This window comes from Crocuta crocuta, unplaced genomic scaffold (assembly GCF_008692635.1).
Source record: "Crocuta crocuta isolate KB4526 unplaced genomic scaffold, BGI_CrCroc_1.0 scaffold130, whole genome shotgun sequence".
In the NCBI taxonomy this organism is placed as follows: domain Eukaryota; kingdom Metazoa; phylum Chordata; class Mammalia; order Carnivora; family Hyaenidae; genus Crocuta; species Crocuta crocuta.
This window is the reverse complement of record NW_027527920.1, coordinates 6,564,649-6,591,503: the sequence shown is the minus strand read 5'-3', so window position 1 is coordinate 6,591,503 and position 26,855 is coordinate 6,564,649. Positions and strand designations below refer to the sequence as shown.

General features: G+C 38.7%; 1 protein-coding gene across 3 annotated transcripts in view; it reads left to right on the top strand.

Moving 5' to 3' along the window:
• MAP2K5 (mitogen-activated protein kinase kinase 5) overlaps window positions 1-26,855 on the top strand; it is a 266,228-nt gene that overhangs the window by 122,668 nt on the left and 116,705 nt on the right. For all 3 annotated transcript variants that reach the window (XM_077746645.1, XM_077746636.1, XM_077746628.1), the window contains exons 14-15: window positions 24,082-24,155; window positions 25,120-25,170. In XM_077746645.1, coding sequence (XP_077602771.1) covers window positions 24,082-24,155; window positions 25,120-25,170 — 125 coding nt within the window. The remainder of the gene's footprint in view (window positions 1-24,081; window positions 24,156-25,119; window positions 25,171-26,855) is intronic.

Sequence of the window (26,855 nt, the reverse complement as noted above, 5' to 3'; positions counted from 1 at the left end):
TATCATCATACAGTGTTCCTTAAGGATGGCTTCACATACCTTGGAAGGGAAACCTTAAGCAAGGGGTTGGTGAACGCATCAGAAATTAGTCTCTGGGTCTATCAACAGAACACATGAGAAGAATAATCAATTAACTCTTGAATGCTGCAAAAACAACCTCCCTTTGTATTTTCTAATATCCCCAAAATGTCTGAATTCATTTAGAGCAAATTATTAAGTGAGAAATAGACTATAGCAAAGCAACTTCCGGGCCTCATGTTACTAACAGTCCTGTTTAGTTTTACACATCTGCTCAGCCTTGCTTTATGCACATTTGGGGAATGCAACAGCATACACATGACATGTGATTAAAAGGACTTTTTTTAAAAAAGGTATAAGCCTTGAGAGTGAGTAAACAACTGATGCCTTCAATTGTACTATCATATCTGTCACTAAGGGTTGTTTTTTGTTGTGGTGGTTTTACTATCCTAGTGATTTTATATTTCTTCCTAAATCCCTCGTCCCCTTTTAAAGAGGGTGTGTAGATTTTGACAAACAAAACTTGCAGTTCTTGAAGGGTTTTATGCCAATTAAATGGAATCATGAACCAAATTTTCCCTTAAAGCCAGTCCAGTCTATTTCTAGACTATGGTTGGTACAAAATGTAGATAGATGTAGGAAGAGTGAGCTGAGTTGTGTTAGTGTTACTTTTCCTGGGAAGAAATCATCATGTGAACACATCTGGTGAATGAGGAAAGAATGGAGCATTTTCACTACCAAGGTTAAGAGAGAATGGTATTTAACATAATACGGCCTGTATGGCTTCTGTTCCCTATACTCCCACCTCCCACACTCATTAACCCATAAAGCAGTTATAGCCATTTTAATCGGAGTTAACACAGTGGTCAGTTCTTGTCATTGTATTGATTTTTATGGACATCTGCTATCCTTTTGACAAAGGAACTCATTGAAGTCATCAGTTCTCAATAGCAAAACCTTCTGTTAAAAGGACCTTGCTATGGAAATGCAAATGTTACTATTAAAGTGATCCTTAGGATCATCCTACACTGTAGGCATACAGCAATACTTCTAGCTTACAGTGAATTCTCTCTAGCCATAACTTTCTCTCTGAGGGTTCATAGTAGCACTAAGAGCTGTAGTAAATAGGGAATACTGTTTAGTTATTCCACAATCATCTTTGATTTTTCTTCTTTGCAATGATTGGTTTTAATTTCACCCTTTGTTTTGGAGGAATAATTGACTTTTTCTTTGAAAAATTATGTCTGGGATCTAAAAGTAAAGTCTAAGGTGTCTGTCAGATTCCCAGAACAACCATCTGTAATCACTGTGGGCAAGTGTGGTTGACCAGAGCCTCTCAGAGGTGGGTCGGTCCTTCCTAGCTCCTGATGCAACTTGAGCTAAGAAAAGGTTCTTTGATCGCTTACTGCAAAACCTTCACTTTCTATACAGTTGCATCCCTTCCTCTTATTAACATTTCAAATATCATCATACACTGTTCCTAAAGAGATGGCTTCGCATACCTTGGTGGCCTTGGGTTTCCTGACAGAGGACATAAGGATTTCAAAAAGGAATCCCGAACTTCTTTTCAGTCTTTGCTGGCCACAGTGTAACCCATTGTAAAATGCTACTAGTTAATGGAAGAAGATACTGCGAGGGGCTGAGTGGGGGCACTGGTAGTGGTCCAAGAAACCCTCCCAAGGGATTTCAGTCGTAAATAAAGACCAGGGAGTGAATGTGCATCTGCATCTGTCTAGATGGAAAGACTAATGAATTACAGTGCAGATGAACACTTACTCCCTAGTAATTACGGGTACTCAGCTTAAGAAATAAGATGCGGTGGAATATACCTCATTAAATATATTTGTACACTTAGCTTTTGAGTTTCCTAGTTATTCATGAAAACTTTTACCTTCTGGATTTAAAAGCATGTGTTTTTATTGAAGACTGGAAGAAGCCAGGTGTCCCTGAAGACTTTTGTGAAGCATTGTAAGGAGAAATTTACTCTAGATTGAGTAGTTGTTAACTTAATATTTTAGAGGTTTTGTCCATATTTAATAACTTGGATTCCATAAAAATAAGATTAAAGATGCCTTTTTATTTACCAGAAAGCTATTTAATTTTCTCCCTGATTAAAAAATTCTAGCTTTTTAGATCAGTTCAATCAGGCAATTAAAGATCAGAGCTTCTAAGTTCAACTAAGGCAATTAAATAGGTAATATACTTGTTTATACACTTCTGCCGTATTAGCTCATCGCTGTACCTTCTTAAAAGCCCATATACTCATTTTTGCTTTCTCTAAATGAATGATGATGGGAATTCTAGCTGAATATGTGTCACATTGTCAAATCAAAGGCTGTGGTCTTCTGTGGGGATGGGGGTGGGTGGGTACAGGGACTGTGAGAACAGAGTGAAAACAAGAGGGTGTTGAGAGAAACACTCATGAGCCATCTAAGTTTCTTTATTCTTTGTCTTGGTCTAAGTACCTGTGCTTGCTTCCCATCGTCATTTTCTTCCCCACAAATGCCCCTAGAGCCAGGGTCTCATACTCATGAACATAGACTTTAAAAGATTAAGAAATGGAGATTTATTCAGTTACCTAATGAGAAAAGAGGAAAACAATGATTTCTCACATTTAAATAGCTGCCTTGGAATACTTCCTTGGATTTTTAGCTGTAAAAAGCTGTCTGAGAGAGACAGACAGAAAGACAGAGATACACAGAGACAGAGAGAGAGTCTTTTGGAGTGAATAAAACCCAGTGAATGACTTCAGACAAGCTGGTGAACATTAAGAGCCTTCTCTGCAGCACATAGGCAGTGAGGACTGTAGAAGGGAAGGACACTTGAGCCGCGACAGTGACAGACACCCCCCCCGCCCCCCCGCCCCATGAGGCTTGTTAGTCTGGTACAGGTTAGTTTCTTTGATGTGTATTATGTCAGCTGGAAATTTTCTTTAGGAATGAAGTATAACAGTTACTGTTCATAATAGATTATCAAAGATTATATTCAATTAAGTTTTACTATTTATTTTGTTCTTTTAAAGATTTGGTTGAGATATGTATGAAAGTACTTTGTAAACTGTCAAAGTCTGATAATGAGCACAAGTTTTTGTTATATAATAATTATGAATTAATCACTTTTAGTTAGTAAGCACACACCACTTCTAGATCAAGCCAGGAAGAGAGTTTATTATTATTTGTATTACCAGGTCAGAAATTATGAAAAATCTTTTCTCTAGGTTAGACACGTGGTATCACATGAGGACATAATTATTAAAATTTTTGAAAGTTCCACCAAGATGAACTACTGTGGAAAAAATGTCTTTATTAAACAGCCCATGTGTGAGCCCCATAAGCATAGCGTGTACTGCCTGGGTAAAAACAAAGAAAATGAACAGTGAGAAAGTCTGGTAGACCAGATTTGACATTACAGCAAACATTGCAGCTTAACTTCAAAACATACATCGCCACTAATGAGGTGAGAGCCCCGCATATTAATAAAGCTGCAGCTCCAGTCATAGCCATCATTACCCACATCAAACATAAATACAAGATTAACACCTATGCCATTTCTTTGGAAGATGTGAGAATGCCCTGGCAGGAACTGCTCTCTCTTTCCCGGAGGATAAAAAATAGAAATGGAAGGGTAATGAGAATAGAGCTTAGATTAAGAAAATAAAATTGGCAATCAGGCTGCGGCAATCTTACACAGATGGGTTAGTTTATAGAAAGAAAAAACTTTAGGTTGTTGATGTCCTGAGACATTTTTTTGTACATATGAACTATTTTCTCTAGTAGGAGAGCTTTTTAATATTTTTTATATTATCTATGTATTTTAAAATTTTTCATGTTATTGTGAAGGCAAATGCTATGCAAATAGATCTGTGTTTGCCTTGTGGTTCCAGCACGCGTGTTAGAAATGTTATTTTCTACCCCTGTCTTTACTTTTTATAAATCTGGCCTCACACATATCTTCCAACGGGTGCTACCTTAGACGCCTAAGTCATGTTGTTAGTTTGTTCATTTAGCAACTATTTATTTAATACCTGCTATACTCCAGGCACTGCTCTAAGTACTTGGAACACATCAGTATAAAAAATGAAAGATTCTTATACTCGTGGAACACATCCTAGCAAGGATGGGGCAGTCTTGGGAAAGAATCCATGAATGATAAACATAATAAAAAATACAGAGTGTTAGAAGGTGGTTAGTAATATGGAGAAAAGAAAAAGTAAAGCTTGGGGCAGGCAAAGGGTAGGTTGCACTGTTTACCACATAGGCCTCATAGAGAAGATGAGACCGCACCAGAAGCTTGAAGGAGGAGAGGAGCTAGTCAAGTAGGTGGATGGAGGAATAGTTAGAGCAGAAGATGCCAGATGGGATGTGTCTGGAACGTTCACGGAATAGCGAGGAAGCCGGTGTGTCTGCGGCCGAGGGCAGAAGCAGCCGTTGGGAACGGTCGCAGTAATCCAGGTGAGTCACAGGGGCTCAGACTGGGGAAACACTTGTGAAGATGGGGAGAAATGGTCAGATTCTGGGTATTTTTTAAGGGTAGAATCATAGAATTTCCCAGTGTATTGCTTGTCGGTGTTAAGAGAAAGAAAGGAGTCAAGAAAGGTTACTTGAAGTTTCAGCAGTCGTTCAGTGTGCTAAAAAATGTTTTCTGCTACTTTTTTCTCTTAAAAGGGAGCCCTTCATTAAAATTAAAGAAAAAACTGATAACATAAGTCCTGACAAGAATACAGAGCAGCTGAAACTCCCATGCATTGCTGGTGGGAATATGAAACGGGAAGCAGTTTGGCGCTTTCCTGCAATGTAAGCCGGCAGCCCCACTCNCAAACAGCCCTAGTGCCTTCTAGACGGTGAATGAATAAACAAGCTGTAGTCAGTCCAGACAGTGGGATACTACTCAATAACTATAGGGAACAACCTACTGATATATGCAACACCATGGATGAATATCACATACTTTCTGCTGAGTGAAAGGAGCCAGGCTCAATGGGCTACCTGTTGTAGCCGCTTATATGATATTCTGGAAAAGGCAAAACTATATGGATAGAAAATGCATCGATGGTTGCTAAAGGGTAGCACAGGGGTTGGCTATAAAGCTATGAGGGAATTCGCGGGAGTGTTAGAAATGTTCTATGTCTTGATTTTGCTGGTGCTTACGCAACTGTAGCATTTGTTAGAACACATAGACCTATGTACCCAGAACGTGGTAATTTTACCGTAGTATTTCAGACTATTTAAAAAAAAAAAAAAAGGGGAAAGAAGGATTTCTCTTCTAAGCAGTGTGGTAGAAGCTATACTTTAGAAATGTTTCCCCTATCAAAAAGACAAATCATTCTTTCTAAGGGTCTTGGTGATTCCGTCATTATTACCATACCTCAATGTTCTTGAAAAATCCTACCTAGGTTTGGTCTAGCAAATCAGTAGGTTGAAAAATAAAAATCCCTCCTGATTTAAAGGACATTCGCAATGTCAGAAAGAGAAGAAGAGAGCAATTGGGAGCATCTAGAAATTAGACAAAATTTCCTTTCATTAGTTAAGCCATTTTTTCCCCTTAGAAATTAGCAAAGAACTACAGGGTGCAGCACTGACTTGGCCCGACTTGGACAATTTAAAAAGCTTAATTTCCACGAAGCACTAAAGCTTTGTTTGAATTCCCAATTCAGTCGCACTGATTGACTGCCTCATTGTGTGACCCTGGAAAGGCAGGTCTCTCCTCTCTGGGCCTCAGTTTCTTCATATATACATTGAAGGGATGGCTAGATGATCACTCAAGTTCCTTCAAGCACTAGGATCTTGGATTCTGCAATCCTGGACGGATGGAAGTATGACATGCTAGCAAGGTAAGGGAACAAGGCAAATCAGAGAGGTGTATGGGACAAGAAAGAAAAAGATTGGGAATCCCCCAGGAGTAGATAATACTATGAAAATAATAATAGTAGTAGTAATAATATAAAATATTGAATATTTATTAAGCATTACTCTGTACCAGACACTGCCCGAAGTGTTTGATATGTATAAACTATTCTGTGTTCCTTCAAAGTGGGGAATTCTAGGAAATATGAAATATTTTAGAAGTGAAGATGAGACTGAAATGCAAACAGTAATCAAGAATTAACACATTGTGGCTTAGCTAAGACAGTGGTTGCTTTCTAAAACAGACTAGTGTAGTAAAATCAAAAGGCATCTGTAAGGGGAAAAGGTTTTTAAACGACAAAGTATACTGAAATAAAGTATTTTCATTAACAAAGAAGTATAAAAAGACCATGTTGAGACACAACTTGGGTGGAGAGCAAGGGCATTTTTTTAAATCTTTTTATTTTGAAATAATTGTAGATCCACAGGAAGTTGCCAAAAAAGGTACAAGAAGGTCCCATGAGAGGGGGTTCTTGTTAAGGAAGGGATGTGGAAAAGAACTGGAAGCTGAGAATCCAAGAGTGTAGGCAGATAAACGCTGTATGTATTTGCGAATACCTATTAAATGAGATCAGTATAAATTTTAAGATTTTTAAAAATTTTTTTAATGTTTTTTATTTATTTCTGAGAGAGAGAGACAGAGAGACAGCGTGGCAGGGGAGGTTCAGAGAGAGAGGGAGACACAGAATCCGAAACAGGCTCCAGGCTCTGAGCTGGCAGTCAGCACAGAGCCCGACACGGGGCTCAAACCCACGAACTGTGAGATTATGACCTGAGCCGAAGTCAGCCGCTCAACCAACTGAACCACCCAGGCGCCCCAAATTTTAAGATTTAAAAACTGCTACAATAATATTTGTATTACGTTCCAAAGTTATTTTATATTTATTCAACGAGAGAAGAGAAATGGATGGGAGACGTAAAACCTTTGAATTCCTCAGGAAAGAAATTTTGTTGTCCAGGTGGCAGTGTTAAAATAATACCTCAGTGTATATCAAAGCTGGGATTTTTGGCAAAACCTAGTTAGGTAGTGATCCTTTGCTGGAAAAAGTGCTTAGGGAAAGGATTATTGGGAAGCATTGCTGTCAATAGAAAACTAACCTGGTTCATTTTAAGTAACTTATGAAAAGTGTGCCCAGAACTTTCATAACAACCTCTTTAGTAGAGATGTAGCCCATTGTGTGCTTACCCATAGGTTTATGGTGAGTTTTCCATCTAAGCCATATTTTTGCCATCTGGAGGAGCAACCACAGTTTTTTGTTTGTTTTTTTAATAACTGGTTAGTATTTGAGCAACCCACGCCATTTAGAAAGGAATCATCCCTCCATTGGTTTTATGTTGCAACATGAGAGAATGAGAGAGCTGAGGTGTGGGGGCTCTTTCCCTGAGCTCTGTGACTGTTTCAGTCAAATGTGTCTGGAAGGGACATTTATGTTAAGCAAGTGCTAGTGATAGAAGTGATAGTTATCTTGGCTCCTGTTTTTAAATCCTTTAAATACCGTCCTTTAAACATAAATATTAATCACATGCCGGTGCTGTAGTAGATCATAATTCACGAACATTTGTGGTTTGGAAAAAAAAAATAGACTTAGCCCATTAACTGAGGTAAACAAACTGGCTTAATGACTGTGGGTTGTTGGTTTTTCTCCAGCTCTGACTATCCACACAAATGAATGTCTCTAGAAATTAAGCCTCCTTCCCCACGTTGGTCATTCATTCTCTTTGCCTCCGGTAATCGCTGGAGATTTCTATATATGTGGTAATGATCTTCAAAAGACAAGAAACCCCATATGGCATTACTTAAAAGTGTTCTTTTAAAAGAATATGTGTCTAGAATGTATAAAGAACTCTGAAAACTCAACAGTAAAAAGACATGAAGAGACATTCCACTGCAGAGGATATACAAATAGCAGATAAGAACATGAAAGGATGTTCAGCATCATTAGCCAAATTAAAACCACAGTGAAATATTACCACATACCTACCAGAATGACTAAAATTTGAAAATAGTGATAACACCGAATGCTGATGAAGATGCAGAGGAATTAGATCACTAGTACATTGCTGATAGGAATATAAAATGACATAGCACCAATGGAAAACAATTTGGCATTTCTTAAAAATGTAAACATGCAACTACCTACAACCCAGCATTTGCACTCCTGAGTCCTTTTGGGACTTTTTGTCCCAAAGAAATGAAGGCTTAGGTTGACATACAAACTTGTACACAAATGTCAAGATCAGGTTTGTTCATAATAGCCCCAAACTGGAAACAAGCCGTATGCCCTTTCATGAGCGAATAATTATCCTGTGATACGTTTATACTGTATAATAATTACTCAGCAGTGAAAAGGACTTGAGCTGTTGGTATATATAACCTGGATGACTCTCCAGAGAATTATGCTTAGTGAAAAAAGCCAGACATAAAATGTTACATAATACATGATTCCATTTGCATAATATTTTTGAAGTGAAAAATTATAGAAATGGAGAGTACATTAGTGGTTTCCAGGAGCTAACAAGAGTTTTCAGGGGCCAGAGGGAAGTGGGTGTGGCTCTAAAAGGGTATGGTGACGGGCATGTTCTCCGTCTTGACTGTGTCAGTGTGAATACCCTGTTTACGATATCGTAGTATAGTTTTACAAGATGTTCCCATGGACAGAGGGGATACAGGGTGTCTCTATTATGTCTTAAACTGCATGTGAGTTTATAATTATCTCACAATAAAAAGCTTAATTTTTAAAAAATATGTGATCTTTCTATAGTTGTCTACTTAATCTGGGAGGACTTAGTTTTTCTTTTTCTTAGGCATCCGTGATAGGATTTATCATAACATAGTCATCCGTTTCAGGACGTCTCCAAGATGAAGAACCCAGGGGAGTCACCATGCAGACCACCTCGCCCTCCTATTCTGAAATGGTTATCTTTGGAAGCCTTAGAGGAGAGAGAAGAGATCATATGCCACACAGGGAAGGAATATGAGTGAGAGAGGGTTGTTAGTCTCCCTGTCGCTGCCCTTAAAATCCTTCTCCCTTGCTGGGGGTTGGGATTTAAAGTAGATTATGTGATCATTGTGTGTTTTGACTCACAGGTTTTTATGGTACTGTGAAGTGAGCCCCTGGCTTTTACAGGGAGCCCTATCCAACCACCCAGCAGGATACTCTGTATGTGGTTTGACGAATATTTGATTCACCAAGCCCCTCAGACAGCTCTGATCATCGCTTTGTCTCATAGGCCGACCATGACCTTTAGGAGCTTATCGGAGGGAGAAGGAAAACACCTGTGTCATGGTCATTTTTGTTGGTTAGAGGTTAGAGGCCACAGTTAATTCATGACACTGATTGATTGCCAGTGCATGTGTATTAAATGAATAAATTGAATCATATCTTTCTGGGAATAATGTTTTTCTCCTAGAATTTTTTAAGAGAAAAAATTGTACTACTCTTTTATGGGACTTCATTGAAAGTTATCCTTTGTTGCCCTTTCTAGTATTAAAGTAAGAGATTTGTCCTTAGATAGAACATTCTGCCAGAATGTTCAGCAGTTAGAAGACCTCTGTGTCTGTTCTTTGCTCCAAGATACAGTTTGAAGTGATCAGCAGCATGGAAATCAAATCCATCAGTTTGCTGTTGGAGTATTAAGTTTCGTCTAGACTGAATGCAACAGTAATTGTTATCATTCATTGAATGCCTTCCATATACTACTGTACTAGATCTTTTGTATATGTTATTTCATTCAGCTTCATGATAACCTTGCATGGAAAGTATCATTGTATCCCCATTTTTAGATGAGGAAACTGAGGCTCAATAAGGCTAAATAATTTAGTCATAAAAAAGGCAGTCGGTAGCCGGTGGCCTAATGGAAGAGCTCCTGTTTTAGGGTCAGACCTGGGTTTAAGTTCTGCTTCTGCCTCTTAATTCAATTTTGCTACATGACCTTAGGTCAGTTCCTCAAAGAGGTCATAGCCCTGTGTCTGGCACATAACAGCTATTGTATAGTTCAAATAACTGCTTCACAAGGAAAACAGCAAGAGGTTATATGAGAGAATAGTCAGAACCTTCCCCAAACTTTCCTCCTAATCTACTTTTCTGTAAGAAGTGGAAACATCTAAAAATATAAAACGTGAAGATTGGCCAGCTCTTCAGTGCCAAAGCTGGGATAATAGTTTAACCTATACATCAGATGAGGTTGATCTTATAAATACAGTGCAGTTTAAATGGTGGGGGAAAGGGAGAGAAGCAAACCATGAGAGACTCTTGAATGCTGACAAAAACTGAGGACTGATGGATGTGGGGGGAGGGGGGGATGGGCATGGAGGAGGACACTTGTGGGGATGAGCACTGAGTGTTATGTGGAAACTAATTTGACAATAAACTAATAAATAAATAAATAAATAAATACAGTGCAGTTTGTTAAGGCTTAAGACTTAGGATTGGAGACTCTAATTATGTCGTCTTGAGCAAGTAATTTCATTAATTTGAGCCTCAATTTACTCATCTATATAATGGGCCTAATAATACTTATCAGTTATAATGAGAACTAAATGAGTTAATAATACGTATGATGATAGTGCATTTAGTTCAGTGCTGGGCATACAGCAAGTGTCAAAGAAGTATTAGCTGTTAGAATTTTTATTTCTTTGGGGCCGTCTGGGTGGCTCAGTGGGTTAAGCGTCTGACTTCAGCTCAGGTCAAGATCTCCCTGTTCCCAAGTTTGAGCCCCGCATGGGGTTCTGTGCTGACAGCTCAGAGCCTGGAGCCTGTTTCAGATTCTGTGTCTCCCTCTCTCTTTGTCTCTCCCTCTCTCTTTGTCCCTCCCCGACTCGTGCTCTGTCTCTCTGTCTCTCAAAAAGAAATAAACATTAAAATCTTTTTTTATGTTTATTTCTTTTGAACAGTTTACCAGAATTAGTCTTGTAGACATGCTGCTCCAAGTCAAGTCTACAATGAAAATGCATCTTACAGTTTTTTATGCATTTAATGTAATATTCCATTGTTTCCTTTTTCACCAAAAAGGCTTCATAGTTAGTAGGAGTCTTAGAATTTGTGGTATCTTAGATTTGAACAAGTAGGTTCTTCCAGGGCTGGGGCAGAATATGTGTCCTTCTGACTCCCAGAAACTTCCTCCTCCACAACCGGTGTTTCCCACACACTGACCAGAATATGTACATGCTATCAGGTAGGAATCTAAAATCTGTGCTGGGGGGCACCTGGGGGGCTCAGTCAGTTAAGCGTCTGACTTCAGCTCAGGTAATGATCTCACAGTTTGTGGGTTTAAGCCCCGCGTCAGGCTCTGTGCTGACGGCTCAGAGCCTGGAGCCTGCTTCAGATTCTGTGTCTCCCTCTTTCTCTCTGCCCCTCCCACAATCATGCTCTGTCTCTCTCTCTCTCTAAAATACATAATCATTAAACAGTTTAAAAATAAATANCTCTCTCTCTCTCTCTCTCTCTCTCTCTCTCTCTCTCTCAAAAATAAATAAACATTTAAAAAAATCCACTTTGCTGGAAGGGAGCCTCCTTTACTTACTGTGGAAAGATTGAGGGAAGGCAGAAGCCATTTTGCCCTTGGTGTCAGCCTTGTAAATGCTGTTTGTCTTTTGCCTTTCTCCTAAGTGAAGGAGAAAAGCAGGTTTATTGCCTCCTTTCTGCACTGAATCATGAGACTCTAGATGATAACTGCCATTTCGCCTAGCTAATTATGCTGCTTAATTTTATTTAAGGCTTTGCAAGAATATTTGGATGACCTACTCTTTATTATGTGATGGAGTGATGAGAATAACTTTTATATCGCATCGTGGCTTTCTCTTATGTGTGTCCCTGTTGTGCACAGATGAATTTGCAATGCAGAATGTCAGCATAGTCTATATTTAATTGTACCTGCTGTTCTCATTCATTAGAATGTAGTCCCCAAGAAATAACTAGATAGATACATTAATTGTTGTCTTTTCATGAGACAATGAAACAATGAAAGAGGGTTGCTGCAGCACCCCTGTACAGCGCTAGGGGAGGCTTCCAGGAGGGAGGACCCGCTAATGTGTCCTCGGGCTCCCAGTAAACGGAAAGCGGCTTCCTGGCATGCAGGCAAAGCCGTGTAATTGCTTTATGGGGGGGAAAGTTGAAGAGAAGTTTATTTCTGCTCTTACTGTCATCCCACCACAGAGCCACATGCCACATTTTAAAACTGAGCTCATGTTCCTTTAAGAATTGTACCATGCCTCTTTCTAAAAGCGTCCAGTGAGGCTTGCCCAGGAAAGCACAGAGCAAATTAAATATTTTAAGCATAAAACAAAATGGAGGCCAAAAGGCAACAGAAGTAGATTACCATCAGCACTTGATATGTATAGATCCCAGCAGACAGGGAATCCTCGTTTTGCGTGGCTTTCCTTTTCTGACAAGAAAAAAACATGTGGTAGCGTCGACAAAGCCAAAATCTCCTTTGGAATGGCTCTTACCAGGATATTGACGTGTAGATCCCTGCACAAAGCTCCTTGGGTACCTCCAACTGTAGTTTAGTGAACGCGCACTTATTTGTCTATTTTGAGCAGCCCCTTCGGCACCCAGCCGCATCCCGAAGGAGGGTCACCTCCCACTCTGACCCCTGATTGTGTTGAGAGGGGGGAGCTGGGCGGTGGGCGGTGGGGCCTTTTGTGAAGAGCTGCAGAAAGCCCCTGCTCGGGGCTGCGGGCTTTATGAGCAAGTTCAGCTTGATGCCGTTTGTGTGGATTGTTTAATGGCTAATTGATGCGGCGTATGTCAAGATCCCGTTTCTTGCGTGAGGCGGTTATGGGTGGCAACATGGGCTGTCTCAACACGATACCAATTTCCACAGTCAATTTGGTCAATTCAGTGGAAAAAAAAATGAGCCAGTCCCAGCCTGAAAATCAGAGCAGTTTCTGGAGGTTATTGAGGCAACTATGGTTGGTTGACCAAATTTTTCATGTTTGAACCAGTCATTTTCACATTTTGTATACATGGCCTTAGTCATTTGGGGGAAATAGTCTTAAACACGCAGAAGTGATACCTAAAAATGAGTGTAGTTAAATATTTATAACCACAGTCAGCCCTTCTAGTGCATATCAGTTTTGCCATTTGGGAATTAGCGTAATGGTCAGTGTAATTAACTATGTGTTTCATGTTTTGTTATAAGTAGAGTAGGAAAGTGACCACGGTGACCACAAAGCATCTAAGACACTATGGAGAGTAAGTCAGATTGTGTTTTGAGGCCGATTTTTTTTAAGTTTTATTGATAGGTAGCCTGTATATCATAAAATGCATTCATGGGTTTTTAAGAAGTTGATTCAGGGGTTTTTAAGAAGTTACAGAACTGTGCAGCTATTCCCATAATCCATTTCAGAACATTTCCATCATCCCCAAAAATGTCCTCATGCCCGTTTGCAGTCACTGCTCCCATCCTCGTGGAGCCACTAATCTGTTTTCTCACTTTATTGATTTGCCTTTTCTGGACATTTTATAGAAACAGAATCAGAGAGTATAAAACATTTTCTTTCTTTTTTTTTTTTTTTAATTAAGTAATCTCTAATCCCAACATGGGGCTTGAACTCATGACCCTGAGATCAAGAGTGCATGCTGTACTGACTGAGCCAGCCAGGTACCTCAATCAAAAATCTTTTTTATCTCAGGGTGCCTGGGTGGCTCGGTCGGTTAACCATCTGACTCGTGGTTTTGACTCAGGTCATGATCTCACGGTTTCATGAGATCGAGCCCCACATCAGGCTCTGGGCCAACAGTGAGGAGCCTGCTTGGGATTCTCTGTCTCTCTCTCTCTCTCTCTTTCTCTCTGCCCCTCCCCTACTCACACAGTCTCTGTCTCTCTCAAAATAAACAATAAATTTTTAAAAAAAGAACTTCCAATTAAAAAAATCTTTTCTATTTCACTTCTTTCACTTAGCATAGTGTTTCTGAGGTTCACCATGTCATCCGATGTGTCATCCATTCCTTTTTATTGCTGAATAGTAATCCATTGTATGGCTAGATGACATTTTTTCATCCATATGCTAATAGACATTTGGATTGTGTCTAAGTTTGGAGCTGTTATGACCATGCTTCTATTCATATACTAGTCTATTTGATTGTGTTTTCATATCTCTTGAGTAGAGACCTGGTGGTGGTTATGTCTTTAAATATTTGTAATCACAGTGAATCAGGTTATCTGGCACATACCAGTTTTGAGAAGATGTAACCATTTTACTATTGTTCAGTGTAGTTAACTGATGTTTCATATTTTGTTAAAGATGGAATAGGAAAGTGACCAAAGGGTTATATGGTAAGTTTATGTTTAATTTTTAAACACGTTGAGGCTGATTTTTATTCAGTTATAGGCTCCTGTAGAAAACTGTCTACTGTTACCTTCTGCATGACATGAGACCCTGTTTGTAAATTCTTTTATTCTTCTCACTCCTTGATAACTTCCTAGTAATCTGCTAAGCACTTCACATTATGAAACAGAACTACATCATAACCGCCTATTATTTATGTGGGATGTCTCTGCAGCGGCTCAGATATCCAGTCCATCATCAGTAAAAAGCCTAGCTTCCTGTGAAATCTCACTGAAGGAGTGGGCGTATATTGTGACAAGAGACAGGTTGGGATTGTTAACTCCTCTGTGATGCCAGCTGAACAGCACTGGTGGAAGCCTGTCTTCAGGTAGAGCTTGTAGGAGAGCAAACTTTATTTAGCATCGAGCCTAATTCTGTGTATTAGATTATCCACTTCCTGACTTTCTAGCATGAGAGTCATTGTCATTACCACTTCTACAAAGCAGTAGCTGTGGTGTAATATAGTGTGTTCAGGTTTACAAAATGTGTCTTCCATTCATTTTATTTCTTTAGCAATTTTTTGAGCTCCAGCTCTGTGACAGGCACTGCTAAGCACACAGTCCCACTCAATTTTCGTAACAACTTTGTCAGTGTAGGAAGATCATATATCACCTATGATTTTGTATAGCTCTTGTATGTTCACCTGCACACACACACACACACACACACACACTTGCACACTTTCCATGTCATCTCCTCTGCTTTCTCTGAGAGGATCTGACCAATAGAAATCTATTCTGATTACCATAAAAGTCTATCTGCATAAAATGACTAAATTTTTTTCTAAAATGAATGAAGATAAGAAATAACCTGATTTTTAAAATAGGTCACTTTGCATTGTATCTTTTTTTTTAAGTTTATTTATTTTTAGAGAGAGTGAGCAAGCAGGACGGGCGGAGAGAGAGGGAGAGAGAGAATCCCAAGCAGGCTCCTCGCTGACAGCATGGAGCCCGACATGGGGCTTGAATCCACAAACCGCAAGATCACGACCTGAGCTGAAACCAAGAGTCGGACACTCAACCAACTGAGCTACCCAGGCGCCCCTGCATTGTACCTTTACTTCAGTTTCTCCATCATAATGTTGAACTCTTGGCCAAGATAAATTAAAATCAGACTGCTACAAGTGAGGGAACACCAAAACATATTTTATATGTAAAGCAAAGAGAATTAGAGTTAATTTGGTTTTTCGCCAAAGCCCTGTGTTTTACATTAGGTGAAGGTTATTTCTTTTTTTAAAATCTTTATTATTTATTTTTGAGAGAGTGTGTGTGCAAGCAGGGGAGGGGCAGAGAGAGAGATAGAGAAGAATCCCAGATTCTCTATCAGAGAACCTGACATGGGGCTCAAACCCATGAACCATGAGATCATGACCTGAGACAAATTAAGAATTGGACACTTAACCAACTGAGCCACCCAGGCATCCCGAAACTTATTTCTTTTTAGTGGTATGAAAAGGACCCGTAATTTTACATACTTCATTTGTATTTTCCTTGAGAAAATGTCTCAGTTAAAATCAATGCCCTACTATTCATTTAAGCTCCCTTGCCTTCAATAAAACTAATTGATAAACTCTAATAATTAATGGCCTGATTAAACCAAAATGACTTACATCTGCCCTGATGATTGCCATTTATAATCACTTACTTTAATGACTTATCTTTTCTGTGCTTTGCTTACAGAAGAAAGGCTATTGTGTTTTTAAGTGAGCTGAATAAAAAACTATATGCTTTCAATTGCTGTTTTTCTGTAACTTGAGACTGCATTAAAATAAGTGTAAAGGGGCACCCGCGTGGCTCAGTCAGTTAAGCGTCTGACTTCGGGTCAGGTCATGATCTTGTGGTTCATAAGTTAGAGCCTGCGCTGGGCTCTGTGCTGGCCTGCTTTGGATTCTGTGTCTCCCTCTCTCTGCTCCTCCCCTGCTCGCTCGCTCGCTCTCTCTCTCTCTCTCAAAAATAAACATTATAAAAATGTTTAATAAGCATAGATATAACTACCTCCTTAAAAGAGACTTTCTGCCTAATCTGTCATGTTTATGGCCTGGAGTAAAGTTGAAAACATCACTTCAGTATTCCAGGAGCTGTTCTTGAGAGTTGCAGAATTTGTATGTTTTAAACGATAAGTTGGAAGTAATAAGTGCAGTGGTTATGTACTAGGATTGTTGATACCTCAAATACAAGGTGACATATTTTATTCAGATGAAGTGAAACTTAAATTGGAGGAACTATCCTCATTCCAACATTTAAAAGAGATTCCATTTGTTTCAAATTCTGCCAAATGAATTAAGATTTAGCCTAAGTAAATAAAAGTCCTAATATTATACCCTATTTATTTCAAAAAAGGCTTTGAGGGGCAGCTAGCTGGGTCAGTCAGAAGAGCATGCAACTCTTGACCTTCGGTGGCTCAGTCAGTTGAGTGTCCAGGTCTTGATTTTTTTGCTCAGGTCATGATCCCAGGGTCATGGGTTCAAGCCTCTGCTCAGCAGAGAGCCCGCTTAAGATTCTCTTTCCCAGTGCCATCTCTCCTGCTCACACACTCACTCTCTCTCTCAAAAAAAAAAAAAAAAATTTAAGGCAACTTACAACATCAGGTCAAAACAATGAACAAGAGATGAAAAGATGAAAATTTTTAAATAAAGAGAAAGTCCCACTTCTGCCCAGGAAGGAATCACTGCTATGGGATTTACCCTCCACCAAAGGACAGCTAGGACACTGGACACAATTTATTGGACACCAGTTTTCAGACATTAGATAACAAGCACAGCAGGACTGTGATCCCTGAAAAAAGGTGAACAGATGAAGTGAGCTCTTTAATCCCCCAAGCTTTCTGCTTGAGGCAGTTTCTGGAGTGGAGCTTAGGGAGAGGGGACCCAAACAGAACCCAAAGGTCTTACCGAGCTGAAGAGACTGAATTTGGAGGTCAAGAAAGCAAAATGGCTAGAATTTACAGGGCAGAGCCCTAGAGAGGAGGGAATTATGCAGAAAAAGAACTCAAGAAGTTTATTAGAGTCTCCTCAAGTTGTTAGCCAGATAACATCCTGTGCATTTGTAGAGTCTTACAAAGCTAGAGTCTTACAAAACTAGACAAAGAACTACTGTCTAGGAAAGAATATTTCTGGGAGATTATAAGATAAACAATTCTCAGAACTTATACAAGGCTCAGAATTTTTTAAGTCCGAGCCAGTTAGAGTGGGGAGACATTGTTTAATAGCATTCAAGAGAGACTTGAGAAGGGTCATGCTTTCATAGTGGGGCTAAACTAACCCTATAGTAGGGGTTACTGTAGGCTCTCCGTGAACAAAGACTCTAAAACATGATCTGGCTATCTGCAGATAAGTTAACTACCTGCAATTACCAAGTTCAACGCTCTTCACAGGTTTACAAAAAAATTAAGATCTTAACAACATAAGATTCACAGTATCTGGCATCCGAATAAGAATTAGTAGGTAAACAAAGAAAGATCATAACCAAGGGGGAAATAAATTAATGTAAACAGCACCCCTCACCCCCCACACTCTTAGATAATGGACTTAGCAGACAAGGACTTTAGAACAGTTACTGTGAATATTGTAAGTATATTCAAGGATGTCAGGGGAGACATGAGCATTAGAAGGAGAGAAATGGAAGTCATAAAGAATCAAGTGGAACATTGAGAGATGAAAAATAAATATATGAAATAAAAATTTCACTTGACAGACTTAACAGTGGATTAGACACACAGAAAAAGGAAATCAGTGATATTGATGTTAGAAATATAGAAATTATCCAAAATTACTTAGAAAAAGAGACTAAAAAAATAGCACAGACTCAGTGATCTTTGAGACGGTATCAAGAAATCTAGGATATATGTGTAATGGAGTCTCAAGTCTCAGAAGGAAAGGAGAGAAAAAAGGGAACAACAAATAATTTGAAAAAATGGACTCCAGGCTTTGCAAATTTGATGAAACCCATAAACCCATGGATCTAAGAAATTCAACAAACCCTAACCAGGATAAACACAAAACCATACCAAAATTCAACAAAATAAAAAATTTAAAAAACAGTGATTTAAAAAATCTTTAAAATAGAGAAAACAAGTAGAACAAAAAAAAAGTAAAATGACAGCAGACTTCTTGTACAAACCAGAAGATAATGGAAGGATACCCTGAAAATGTTTAGGGGGGGAAGCCTGTCAATCCAGAATTGTATATTTACTAAATATACAACTCAAAACTAACAAATAAGACTTCTTCAGGCAAACAAAGCAGAGAAAAATTTTTGTTTATTGCCAATAGACAAACGTTATAAAAAATTTTGAAGTTATTGAGGCAGAATGAACATGATATCAAATGGATGATTAGGCCTACACAAAGTAATAAATAGCACTAGAAATGGTAAACATGTGAATATTATAAAAGCTTTTCTTTACCAATTTTAAATTCTTTAAAAGATTAAAGCAAAAATACAGTATATTGTGGAGATTATATGTAGAAAAAAGATGTGTGATAGTAATATAAAGGATGGAAGGGGAAAAAAAGGAAGTGTATTGTTTTCATTTTAAATTAAATATTAAAATATTACCTGAATGTATACTGTGAAAAGTTAAGAAATATACTGTAAATCCTATAGCTCCCATTAAAAAAAAAAAAAAAAAGAAAGCTGGTAGACTTTAGCCCACAGGCCATTTGGCTCACTGCCTGTTTTTATAACAAAATTTTATTGGAACACAGTCATGCCAATTAGTTTATGTATTGCCTATCATTGCTTTTGCACTATAGCAAAATTGAGTAGTTATAACAAAAAGCATATGGCCCTCAAAGCCTGAAATATGTTTTTTTATAGTAAAGGTTTGCCAACCTCTGGCTTAGAAGCCCATGGTAGAGATCAGTCGAATGACAAACAGAACCCAACTAATCCAAAAGAAAGCAAGAAGACGAGAGAAAAAGAAACAAAGAACAGATGGGACAAATAGTGAGATGGTAGGGTTGAACTCAACCATATCAATAATTACATTAAGTGTAAATGGTTTAAAAACTTCAATTAAAAGCACAAATTGTCACATGGTTAAAAAAGCAAGACCAAACTGTGTACTGTCTGCAGCATATCAACTTTCAGTGTAAATGACAGATACACCATCTAAACACTAACCAACATATTATGGGATTATAATGTATATAGAAAAGGCAAAACCATAACAACAGAAACCAGTCAGCAGTTGCCAGGGGTCAGTGAGGAGTTGACTATAAAGGTGCTCAGGGAACTTTTTGGGGTGACAAAAATGTTTCATATCTTGATTGTGGTGTGGATACATGGATGTTAACATTTGTCAAACTCTACAAAGTGATTGCAATAAAATTGTTTTTTTAATGAATAAAATCAATTTTTAAAAGTAGAGAAGAAATTTCCCTCCAGATATTCTTAACTGTATAGCAGATAAGTTGGAAGCAAAATAGCAGATTATGTTAGTCTTTTCTAAATGTTGGTGTGAAGACCAGGCTGTACTAGATTGGTTTCTGATTCAGTAGATCTGAGGTGGAACTCAAAAAGTTGGTTTTGGAATTTTGTGGTTCATTTGTGGTTTGTTTTCAGTTTTGTGGGGGGGTTTCTTAATGCACAGCCAAGCTTGGGAGTTCTTTAGTTAAATAATTCTCACTGTTTTTATTATAGGAAGTGTACCAATTGTTCAGAAAGAGAATCCCACTTAAATTATACATAAGCAGTATTGTTATCCTGAAATTTCATGTGCTCTGTTTTCATAAAAGAATATACCAGCAGGTCCTCAGTCTCCACTGGTCTGAAGGGCAGAGACGGGGTCTTACTTATTTTCTCTCCACATCACTTTACCATATCAGACACATATTAAGGTGTCAGTAAATACTTGTTGAGTAAGTGTTTTTGAATAACTGTGTATTCTTTTTGAAATGAAAAATGTCACTTAAAAATGTATTCATTAGTAGTGAAATGCGTTCATTGTGAGGTATATGCCACTAAGTGGGAAAAGATTCGGCTCCTTCTCAGGCCAAGTTTTCTGGATAGGCACATTTGCCCATCTATTTAATAGAGATATTATTCATTCACCGTTTGTTCAACTTTGTTCAACAAATATTGTTTCTCGTCAGTACCAGACACCATTCTAGATATAATAGTGAACAAAACAGATCTATTCTCTGTGTTTGTGGAGGTTCCCTTCAAGAGGGAGGGACTGAGACAACAGATTTACATGTATGTCTGGGGTGGGAAGGGATTGCTGTTCATACTGGGTGACTGGGAAAGGCTTCTCTTAAAATGATTACATTTCAGTTAGAAACCTAAAAAATTAAGGAGCAAGCTATGCATCTGTGTATATGTGGGATCCGAGTATTCCAGGGACATGGACTCCCAAAGCAGGAACATGTCTAGCAAGGCCACCAGTGAAATGAAGCAGGTTGGGCAGAGAGAGGAATAAATAGGAAGAGTGTGAGCACAGGGTTAGCAGGGACCAGCTCAAAGACAGCCTCAGAGACTATCATGAGGACTGTAGGACCATGTTTTGTGTTGAGGTGGGAGGCCCTTTGAGGTTTTAGGCAGAGCAGTGACATGGTATGATTTAGTTTTAAAGGTATCATTAAAAATTTTTTTTAATTAAAAAATAATAAAAGTATCACTTTCGTTGCTGTGTCTGACACAGACTGTAGTAGGGCAAGCGCAAACACACAGAGACAAGTTCAGTAACCTTGTTGAAGAGTGTGCACATGCTCTGACAAAAATGCCTCCTCGTAAACATTAAATTGGTTTTATAGTTCTACTTACTACACTTTGGTAATTATCTTATTTCGACTAGTATTTACTCAAATACAGCTAAAGTTTGCTGCAGTAACAACAAATTATTTCCTAAATATATCAGAATATCCCAATTTTTGTTGTATAGCAGTTTGGTTGATTACCAGTGGATACCTTGTATTTATACCTTGTATTTATGGAGTATTTGACAGATTAAAAACAATTTTACATTCCTTTGGGTGGGGGGAAGCAGTGTTACACTTATTATCTCATCCAGTCTCCACAGTTCTTTAAGATTGGCAGAGTGGTTATTACTATCTTCCTGCAGTGGTAGAAACTAAAATATCAGCTGCCTAGAGAAATTCGCATGCCAAGCTTGTGTGGCAGGGTCAGTAAGACCAAAATGCAGATCCTCTGTCTCATAGCCTAAATCCATTGGTTTTGTTTTAAAAAGTCTGTTATGTTCAAGTGATATCTCCAGATATCAGTGGGAGGGGAAGTACTTAGCAAATGTAGTATATTGTTTAACAAGCCATTAACCAGTGAGCAAGATACCATTGTCGGAAGGAATACACACAAGGATGTGTGAAGCATTTTCCTACCCTGTGAACTCATCGCTTGGGGTGGTGACACCTCCACCAGTAAATATGGTAAATAACTACTAGTCAAACAGTGTCACCAGCTTAGTTCCAAACAAATTGCACAGACAGTAAAGGCATTAGCAATTCAGAGGAAGCCATGACTTCATTGGCCTGAGTAGTTAAGGCAACAGGGAGACAGGGTACTTGAGTTGAAACATGGGCAAAATTCAGTCAAGACATATCGAGGAAGGATTTGTCAGCCCGGGGGCAGAAGGCTTAGGGGAACATGCAGCATGAACAAAGGCTTGGTGAGGGAGGGTTTTATTTCTTTAGAGACAATGATCGAAGCGGTCAGATGGAGTCAAAGCTCGACATGAGGATAACTGGATGTTTACTACTTTCATATATAAAGTGTTCCTGAGAACTAGGCTGAGAGGTGAATGTGCAAAAGTCACAGAGCAGACCGGCATGGAAGTTTAAAATGATGTTCTTCGAAAGCTGAAAAATGCAATGAAGTTCTTATTTACACCTGCCTTTTAGAGTTTAATCTAGCAGTTCTCTTGTTTTATTGTTTCTCTCTCTATTGATCCACTCAAGTCAAAAGTGTATCTGATTAAAGCTAAAGATTTGTTAATTTTGGCATACCTCATGATTTCCAGGCAGCTCCGTCTTCCAGGAGCTCAAAATATTTGTTCATTAACTATCTCCATCTGATGTGGCAGCTAAGAGGTGTATAAAGATGTCAATACATAAAAGAACATGTTGTCCAAAAGAAAAATATTCTAAGTTGAGTGCCTGTAATGAGAATTGGATTTAGAAAATAAGACCAGCCTATGTAGAGTCTAACATTTCTTTCAGTTCACCAAACATTTATTGAGTGTCTACTGGTGCTGTCTATGATGTGTATGTATTGTGCTAAGTAGGGGTTCACAGTCAGGTTGGCAAGGGAGGTCGGGGAATATTTTACTTCCTCATCAAGAAGAGAAATGATGTAGTAAAAGTGGATATTTAATACAATGGTGGCATAAGATTTATATTCAAATTGAGGAAGGTTGGAGGCAGAAAGACTAGTTGGTAAAAGAACTTAAACCAGCCTAGGCATGCTAACTTGTGTTCAAAGAGAGAGTGCCCCTAAAGATGGTATATAGTATGTCTTGCTAACCCCTGATCACTGAAATAGAATCATCAACATAAAATAATACTTTGTGTTTATGGTTTCCATTCATTTATTCTCTCATCCATTCAACAAGTATTTATCAAGCACTTATTGTATGCCTGAAACTCTTCTAGGGGCTGGGAATATAGCAGTCAATAAAAGAAACAAAGTTCCTACCTTCATGACATTTACATCCTAGTGTTAGCCAAGCAACACTAAATGAACACATGTGTGAGAAAGTGCCTGGCACATTGCCTGTCACATAGGAAGCAGAGTTCAGTAATTGTTTACTGAGTTTGAACTTGAAGTTTGAATGAAGTACCTACTGTTGGCAAGATACTTTGTTAGGGTACTTACTGTTTTGCAAAGTGATGGCGTGGGGTGAGAATAACTCACATGTCTTTTAATGTTACATAAAAAGTTGAGTCTCTTGTTCAGTTTTGGGGTAATGCAGGATGTATGCTGTATTAAATATAACAAGTTGTCTGTTCCAGACCACTTTGCCATTGAAGATGAAATGTTGAAGCAGGTGCTATTCTGTACCGTCAACAGTGGTGTGCTCTTGTCCTGCTCGGATGGTTTTTGTGGGCTCCCGGAATTCCTGAAATGGCTCATTGTTGTCACTGACAAAGCTTCACAGAAACCCTTTGTGTCATTATTTAGCAACTGACTGCCTTGGCAAAAGCTATGTCAATTCTTTTGTTAACTATAACAGCAGTCAAACGTGATGTAAGGGGAGAGAAGGAGGAATGAAACAAAGATCAATAAGTGCATATATGCACACACATACACTCGCCTTTAGACCGATTTCTGAGTATTATCTAAAATAGCATTTGTCACATAAAACGAGGAGACAGCAATAGTGCATTCACTTTGTCATTGTTTCATATAGATGTGTCCTGTTACTGGCAGCATCTGAATGATTTTTCTTCTCATTGGCTTCCCATTGGCCTTACTGCTTCTTAGATGGGAGGAGTAGCTTCACATCAACAGCAAAGCCAAACCTTTTTGTGCAAATTCTTTGCAAGATTACATTTTCTTATCTACCTACTTTTCCTGAAGCCTTGGGATAGGATGATGGATGTATTTACTGTTGTTGAAAGCCAAGATTTTATTTGACTTTCACTTGAAATAAACCCTTGCTTCCATAGAAACCAGAGATGGTTGGAAGTGACAGAGTTAGGACCTTAGATTTTGCCTCCAGATAAAATGCTTTGCATTAAATTTGTGATTAGAATTCCGCATGGAACAGATGATGTCATTTCTGCAATATGGTATGGTGTGCACGTGTGCTTTTTTTTAAACGTGCATTATGGATACAGACTTAGTTATTTGGACTTTTTTGGTCCCCTTTTAGATGTGAAGCCCTCCAATATGCTAGTAAACACAAGAGGACAGGTGAAGCTGTGTGATTTTGGAGTTAGCACTCAGGTAGGTCTCCTTTTCTTCCCAATCTGCTCTCCTGTCTGCAACATTCACTTTTTATTTTCAGTCTACTCTTCGGATTGAAAAATCACCTCGCTGCCAGACAAACAGAACGCTGCATCTTCTCCTCGGCTGGGAGTGTATTATTCATTTTTAATCTCCGAGCGAGTTTCCTTCATCAGAATATGATTGTTCATTGTTTAATGACAGTAAAAACTGCTGATATTGTAATTACTACTTACGAATAGCAAACTTCATTGAGATGCAGCTTTGATATGAAAGCGTTTTGACCAGACAAAAGGGAGGGCAGAGTGGGAGCTGTGCCTGGGGAGCCCAACTGGCCCACAATAAAAATTAATATTGGGAGGAACAATGGTGGAGGGCCATTACAATGTGCAGCACAAATTTTAATTAATTTCCATTTTGGGCCTCCCCTGAGAACCCCGGTGATAGTGACCCACGAGCGTGCTGTGATGTTGATTTGAATTGCAGCCACCTTTACTCCCAGCCAAACACGAAGACCAAAGCGAAGGTCATCGTTGTATTATGAGTTGTCAAAGTCTGTTATCCCTCCAGCATATTTAGTGCCCGTTCCATTCTAGCAATGCATGGGCGCCATTCACATCTTGAGCCATCTGACTGAAAAATGAGTGTGTTCAAATTCTACTTCAAATTGACTTTTTATATCAGGCGGGTTTGGGGTACTAAAGCGATAAGCATCCCGCTTAAGTGAATTGTTTAAGGTTATCTGCTATAAACTGTAATGCTGCGCTTGTTTAAATTGGAAATCACATTCAAAAGAAAAGAGAGATTTAATCATTTTTAATGCCTTTGTAGATAAATTTGTTCCCTTTTACATAATTTTTAGTTGATTTATAGAAATGATGATTGTAGGTTAAATGAGGAATAATTGCCCATTTTATTTCCACATTATCTTTATATTGTTCTAACAGACTGTTTTGTCTCATAGCTGGTGAATTCTATAGCCAAGACGTATGTTGGAACAAATGCTTATATGGCGGTAAGTAAACTTATGCAAAAATAACATTTAAAACCAACATCTTTATCTTTATGTACTTGGTAATGTAGAATTCTTGAATTAATTCCACAGCTTTATCCTAACAGATCATAAATTACAAAGTCAATCCCGTCACAATCTGATTTTTAAATCTTTCTAAACAGCATTAGGTTTTATACAGGAGCTACCAACTTATCTGCTTAGTTGACTTAACTAGTTGGTTCGAGGGTGAAATTGCTGAGTTTTGAAGTTTAATCCGACAGAAAAAATTGCAGCTTACAGCACCTTGGCCACTTTGCCACATGGCTTATTTAATTAACCCTCAAGTATCCCAAAATGTCAGTCAGTAAGATTGGGTTGTTTTTTCCAGAAATACGAACATGCTTTGTCACCGGATCAGAATTAAATTATTAGCGTGACCAGCTCTTACTTATGGATCTCTGAATGTAAAGGTTTAGCAGGAAATTCTCTTTCAAACTTGTACACCTATTTTCTATTTACATGTTGGGTTCATGCCTGTCATAAGATGACTTATTAATTCCTCTGACATAAATTTGCCAAGTATAAAAATTAGAAGCACAGAGCTGTTTCAAAGACCCAAACTGGACTGGACTTCGACCTTTTCCTTTTTTCCTACCTTTTAACTGAGGGAACTTTTGGGGACACAAATGCTGTAAGTAGTTTCCATAGTCATTTCAAGAGTGGGCGTTTGGGAGAGATAAGCAGGAAGGTTATCTAGTATCATTTTTGGAGCCAAGTTTTGTTTCAACACCTTAAGGTCATTTTTTTTTTTTTAATGAGGATTCTAGATTTATTTAGGTAGTCTATTTTACTTCCCATGTCTTTTTTTTATTTTTATTTTTTTAGTGTTTTTTTAGTTTTGAGAGAGAAAGAGACTTGAGAGAGAAAGAGACAGAGCACGAGTAGGGGAAGAGCAGAGAAAGAGAGGGAGACACAGAATCTGAAGCAGGCTCCAGGGTCTGAGCTGTCAGCACACAGCCGGACACAGGGCTCGAACCCACAAGCCACGAGATCATGACCTGAGCCAAAGTCGGACGCTTAACCGACTGAGCCATCCAGGCGCTCCAATCCCATGGTCTTTATATGTCATTAAACAACATTAGTATGGATGGATCCCTGGATCTTACTCTCAGTTCATATATTATCTTGATAAAAAGATGTTAATGTAGATGGAACTCTGGATCTCCTTCTCAGAACAGTATAGACCAGGGGCGCCTGGGTGGCTTAGTCGGTTGAGCGTCCGACTTTCGCTTGGGTCATGATCTCGCGGTTCATGGGTTCGAGCCCCGCGTCGGGCTCTGTGCTGACTGCCGGCTCGGAGCCTGGAGCCTGTTTCAGTCTGTGACTCCCTCTCTCTCTGACCCTCCCCTGCTCATGCTGTCTCTCTCTCTCTCCTAGAAATAAAAAAAAAAAAAAACAGTATAGACCAGTTTTTTTTATTGAAGTACCAGAATAGTTCATGTTTGTTTTGCCTGGTTTTTAAAGAAAATTCATTCTTTCTCATTTTTCTTGGCAATGTGGAAAAAAGAAAAAATTAACCCCTGAAGTCATCAGATCTGCTTTTATAAAACATAATCACCCTCTCGGCTCTACCAGGTTAGCTGAGATTGGTGAGCCACCTTCACAATTAATAAATCCTGGGTCTCCCGGGTGGCTCAGTCAGTTGT